Source organism: Garra rufa, chromosome 21, assembly GCF_049309525.1.
Source record: "Garra rufa chromosome 21, GarRuf1.0, whole genome shotgun sequence".
Classification (NCBI taxonomy): Eukaryota; Metazoa; Chordata; class Actinopteri; order Cypriniformes; family Cyprinidae; genus Garra; species Garra rufa.
In genome coordinates this window covers 4,050,479-4,056,478 of record NC_133381.1, presented here as the reverse complement: position 1 = coordinate 4,056,478, position 6,000 = coordinate 4,050,479, and the positions used below count along the sequence as shown (strand labels likewise).

Sequence of the window (6,000 nt, the reverse complement as noted above, 5' to 3'; positions counted from 1 at the left end):
TTTAAACGTGTATTACGTTTATTCAACGAAGTCTATTAACAGATTAATGAATTAGTCTATTATTTCCAATTGGAAAATCAGTCGGTTTTTATATCGTGGCAGGTCGCCACAAATAAATAAATGTTTGGGAAACACATACCACAGCACAATAACCTGAGACCAACTTCATTACTCATTATTAGCTGCGTTTGTAGCCCGCGACACGAACCAGACAGATAAACAAACACAGACCGGAAGTTAACTTAGGTCCAGGCGCGTGCGCCCGATGACTCCATCTGTACATCAGTCACTTTAACTTCTGGCGTTTCCTTCTGAACATTTTAGACTTGACATACTGCACAACAGGTTTACTAGGTGAATCTCACCAGAACATCCAACATTTTTTTATTACAATTAAATGCATTTTCCATTAAATGCAGTTTCCTCTCAAACTTCTGATTACTGTAATAAAATACATTTTTTTAAGCAAATTGGACAATGATACTATCTTTTAGTAAACTCCGTTCCCAGGCGATCTGATTCACCTGTTGCTCAAATATTGAACAGGAATCCACTTTGAGCAGCTTTGTGTGCTGTGAAAACACATGGAGGCTCTGACAGGCTGTGTTTGTGCAGCGACGGCTCTTTGGTTTGCTCTGTCTCTGTTTGCTGAAGACAGTTTGATGTGTCAGTCAGAATGTCACACCGCGACATCAATCTGACTCAAACACCAACAAAACAGATGCACAGGAGATTCCACAGCAATATGGCATCACTGACAAACTTCACCAACATAATAATACCATAACCATAATAATACTTACTTATCATTTACTGTTCCCATAGTATTGCCACAGCACACTAGGATTACCATGGTATTGCTATGGTTCTTTAGCATACTACTGTACTATGGTATGATATTACCATGTATCAAAAATGAATGGTTATATCATAGTACAGATTTTCATTATTAGTGGACTTATTTTTATTTTTTAATATTTTATTTTACTGCATTTAATTATTTTATTTATTTTCAAATGACTTACACTGTAAATCAACTAATGAGAGATTACTTGGAAATGATGCCTTTTATTTGCTGTTAGTCTTGTTTGAAGCTTTAATTTTATTTATTTAATTTTATGCATTAGCAAATTAAATTTCATTGTCAAAGTTATAGAAATTCATCCATTAAAATATAAATACGCATGGTAATACCATAGTTTCAATTTTAATTTAACTTTATTATTTTTTTTATTAGTGAACTTATTCATTTATTTACATTTTTTGAAATCCATTTTTATAATTTGAAATTTTTTTTTTATAATTTTAATTTTTAGAAATTAATTTATTAAAATATAAAAATGGTAATACCATAGTTTCACGTTTTATTTAATTTTATTTTTAGTTTTTATTTCAGTGAACTTATTTATTTACATTTATTTGTAATCAATTTTCATTATTTCACTTTATTTCTTTTTTATTTATTATTAGCTAATTAAATCAAACATTTTTGAATCAAAATAATAGTAATTAATTAATTAGAATATAAAATGCTTTATCTAATTTTATTATTTGTATTAGTAAACATTTACATTTTTTATTTAAATAATATTTGAAATATATTTGTATCATTTCATTTTAATTTTTTTTTTTGGGTATGTATGTATTTATTATTTGTTTAGCAAATTAAATCTCATTAATGATAAATGTCAAAATAATAGAAATTCATTTATTAAAATATAAAATTGCATGGTAATATCCTAGTTTTTAAAATGAGTTTATTTTTTCTTCATATTTTACATTTTATTACCAAGTTATTATTTTCAATTAATTAATTTCACATTATTAAATAATTTTTGATAAGTGAATATATTTTATTCATTTATTTTTATTAGCAAATTGAATGTCCAACATTTAATACTGAATCCTAAGTTTCAAAAGAACCGTTTTTAATCTAGTTTAGTTTGCTTGTGTATTTAGTCTGACGCTGTACTGATTTTCAGTCTGTTGTTTTGTGTAGATTTGGCGATGCAGCTCAACCAAGGCAAATTTGAATACAACGGCTCATGCGGGTGAGTTTAAATCATCTTTTATTGAACATAATGGTACTAATTATGGTGACTAACTATAGGGACTTTATCTGAAAATGATGCCTTTTGAAACTTTATAGTGTCTGTGCTGGAAAAAGTTACAGGAAACTGAACATTTTATACATCAAATTAAAAATAAAGTGGGTAATGTTAGACAAGCTGGATACGCCGAGCTTCCATTTATTATTACTCAAGGTTTTTGACAGCTAGTGCAATAATGAACCATCATCAGCTTCATCAGAACGAACCAGTTCCTCTGACACAATTATCACTTGACAATACATCATTATGAGTTTCGCTTACAGAGAAAAACAACACTCCATGAAGCCTCCAAGAGCTCAAGTTTCCTTCATCAAAACATACTTTCAGAACTTCAACACTTCTTGAAAACTTCATTCATTGCAACTAAACTGCAAAAAAGACTTGTGCAACATGACCGTCTACATTTATCCTGCAGAAACTTATTCTGTGAAAACACTGAAAAAACAAACAGTTTAATTGTAAAGGTCAAACAGAAAGTGGAAAAATCCTGCACATTTTAATGTCCATGATTGTCTGTGATAAATACAGTCACTTTAAAAAAATATGTTAAATAAATGTAAGTAAATGTAAATAAATACATGTAAATACAATTGTTTTAAATAAATAAATAAATGTAAATATCGATTTAAATAATATATTTAATTCCAAATAAATACAATTATTTTAAATAAATTAGTACATTTAAGTAAATAAATATATGTAAATGTAAAAAAAATGATTTAAATTAATTTGTTTCAATCATTTTTAATAAATAAATAGATTTAAATAATATATTTAATTCCAAATAAAAACAATCATTTTAAATAAGTACATTTAAATAAATAAATAAATAAGTGTAAATGGAAATAGAAAATAAATTGGTTTAAATAAATAAATGTAAATAAATATGTTTTTTTTCCCAAATAAATACAGGTTCCTTAAAACAATAAATGTAAATAAATACATGTAAAACATTTAAATAAATTAATTAGTTTCAAGTAAATACAAACATTTTTACTAAATACATTTAAATAAATAAATGTAAATATTAATAAATAGATTTAAATATCTTTAATTCCAAATAAATACAACCATTTTAAATAAATAAGTAAATAAATACCTGTAAATAAATGTAAATAGAAATAGAAATAAATCAGTTTAAATAAATACATGTAAATGTAAATGTAAATACATTTAAATAGTTTTAAATAAAAATGTTGCAAATACAATATCTTAAACAGATTAATGTAAAAGTAAATCGGTGTAAATTTGTTTCAATTAAATACAATAATTTTATAAAATAAAATAAAATTATGTAAATAAATAAATAGATAAATTTAAATGTAAATAAATCCATTTAAATCTATTTAAATTAATTCATTTGTTTCAAATAAATACAATCATGTTAAATAAATACATTGAAATAAATTTAAACATAAATAAATTTATTGAAAAAGATGTACATAATTACATTTGTTTCAAATAAATACAATTGGATAAATAAAGAAATAGAGAAATGTAAATCAAATCAAGTTAAATCAAATAATTTGATTCAAATAAATACAATCATTTGAACTAAATAAATGTAAATAGAAATAGAAAAAAATCATAAATGTGAATGTAAATAAATAAATACAATAAACATACATTTAAATATACACAAATAAATATAAATAAACACTTATAAATGAATAAATGTCAAATATTTTAAAATAAGTGTAATTAAAAATAGAAATAGATGTAAATAAATTAGGGCCGGGACTCGATTAAAAATTTTAATCTAATTAATTAGAGGCTTTGTAATTAATTAATCGAAATTAATCGCATTTTAATCGCATGTAAATATTTGACCTGAGAACAGTGAGAATTAAGATTTTTACATGGATTTTTAGTATACCATTGAATAATGACTGAATACATAAGCTTAAGCAACAAAATATTGTTTATTTTTGTTCAACCAAGTCCAACAGACCAGTGCAAGATTGCCATTAAAAGTGTAGTTTTAGTCTTTCATTCCGAGAACTCTGCTCTTGTGTTTGCTTAATTATGCATTTAAACTTTAATGACCAAGCCTATCATTATAAATGTTGCTGCACATGGAATATAACGCGGATAACATTTATAAAATAGTTTTTAACAGGTTAAACACTGATTATTTATCACTCAAACCCCTTTCTCTACCTGTCCGTTGGTCGCGTATATCCTCCATGTTTGTAGTTTTTTAACACTTTTTATGCGTGTTTGTAGTTCTAATCGAATCCTCGTTCACGGCGCAGTGTGTTGCGGGCAATATAAGCAGTTAAGAGTGTGCATTGATCGTTAAGTAGTAGACCATCCGGGAATCTTTGGAATACTTTTTAAACATACTACGATTTGGGACATACAATACAATACTATTTAGGACAGACGTCTTTGGCTTGTCTGAACGCTAGTTTGTGCTTCAGTATAATCGGTCCGCCGAATCTCATCTAGTGAGAAACGTTCCGCGGTGCAAAACGTATTGCGATAAAAATGCGTTAAAATTTTTTAACGCGTTATTTTTGTGTAATTAATTAATCTAAATTAACGCGTTAAAGTCCCGGCCCTAAAATAAATATATTTGTTTCAAATAAATAGTTATCTTGAATAGACAAATGTAAATAAATACATTTAAATTGATAAATCAACAAATTGATAAATAAAGAAATGTAGATTAACAAATTAATAATTAATAAATAATGAATACAGTAATTGCAACTAACTAAATAAATACAATAAATACAATAATTTTAAAATACATTTATTTATACACAAATATAAATACACACTCTTAAATTAATAAATGTTAAATGTTTGTTTATAAGTACATTTGAATAAATAAATATGGAAAAATGCCATGAAATACTAAACTGTGGCTTAATAATTTCCTTTGTACATAATTGCATCATATAAATGATTTGCCCACTTAAAACAGATTATAAATACTATTTATCACCTAAACACCGCAGAAGTGATTTGATGAAATCGGGTTTGATGTTGCTGATGCTGTCAAAGTCGTTTATCGTCCCACAATTGTATTTATTTTTTCCGTGTTTTCGACTGGTTTCTTCTTTAAAGCGGTGGCAGCGGTTGTCAGTGTTAATTTGCTCTCATCAAGTGCTGATGTGTGATCCACGCTGTGAAAACTCCAAACATATTAATCAACACATTAATCACGGCAAAGCAGCGCTCTATCTATTAGCACTATGTTTAGCGCTGTAAATTGAATATGGGACAAGAGAGACTTAATTAAATGGATCATTGCTTTAAGGTGACTGCTGATAATAGCTGTTGTAATGAACGCACTGGTCTGGACTCTCGCAGGTTTCTGCTGAAGCCGGATTTCATGCGGCGGCCCGATCGCATGTTCGACCCGTTCTCTGAGACGCCGGTGGACGGAGTGATCGCCGCCACTTGCAGCGTACAGGTGAGTGCTTTCATTGGCTTTATACTGCCATAGACAGTCTGTACATGTTTGAAAAATGTGTTTTCGAGGCTCACAAAAAGCACAGAAATTTCTCATATTTCTTTTTTTCTTTGGTAAAACCTGCTTGCAATTTGTGAGTGATTTGTTCTTGTGAGTTGGTTCTTTTAATGAATCAGTCAGTGGGTTTGAAGGATTCATTAGTGAATCTGTCTGAATGTTTATTTATTTATTTAAATATTTTTGAAATGATTTCTGTAAATTAATTTAAATATATGTCTTTAAATCTGATTATTTACATGTATTTACAAATTTATTTATTTTAATCTATTTATGTAAATTCATTTTAATGTTTTTTTTTTATTTATTTAAAAATATTTAAGGATATTTAAAACAATTTATTTAAATGTATTTCTTTAAATTCATTCCTTTAATGTATAAATAATAATAATAATAATAAATGGATTT

General features: G+C 26.8%; 1 protein-coding gene across 1 annotated transcript in view; it reads left to right on the top strand.

Moving 5' to 3' along the window:
- The window catches only part of plcb4a (phospholipase C, beta 4a), a 59,837-nt gene that overhangs the window by 30,293 nt on the left and 23,544 nt on the right, over positions 1-6,000 (top strand). The window contains 2 exon segments of the mRNA XM_073827097.1: positions 2,000-2,051; positions 5,433-5,535. Of these exon segments, the coding sequence (XP_073683198.1) occupies positions 2,000-2,051; positions 5,433-5,535 (155 nt within the window).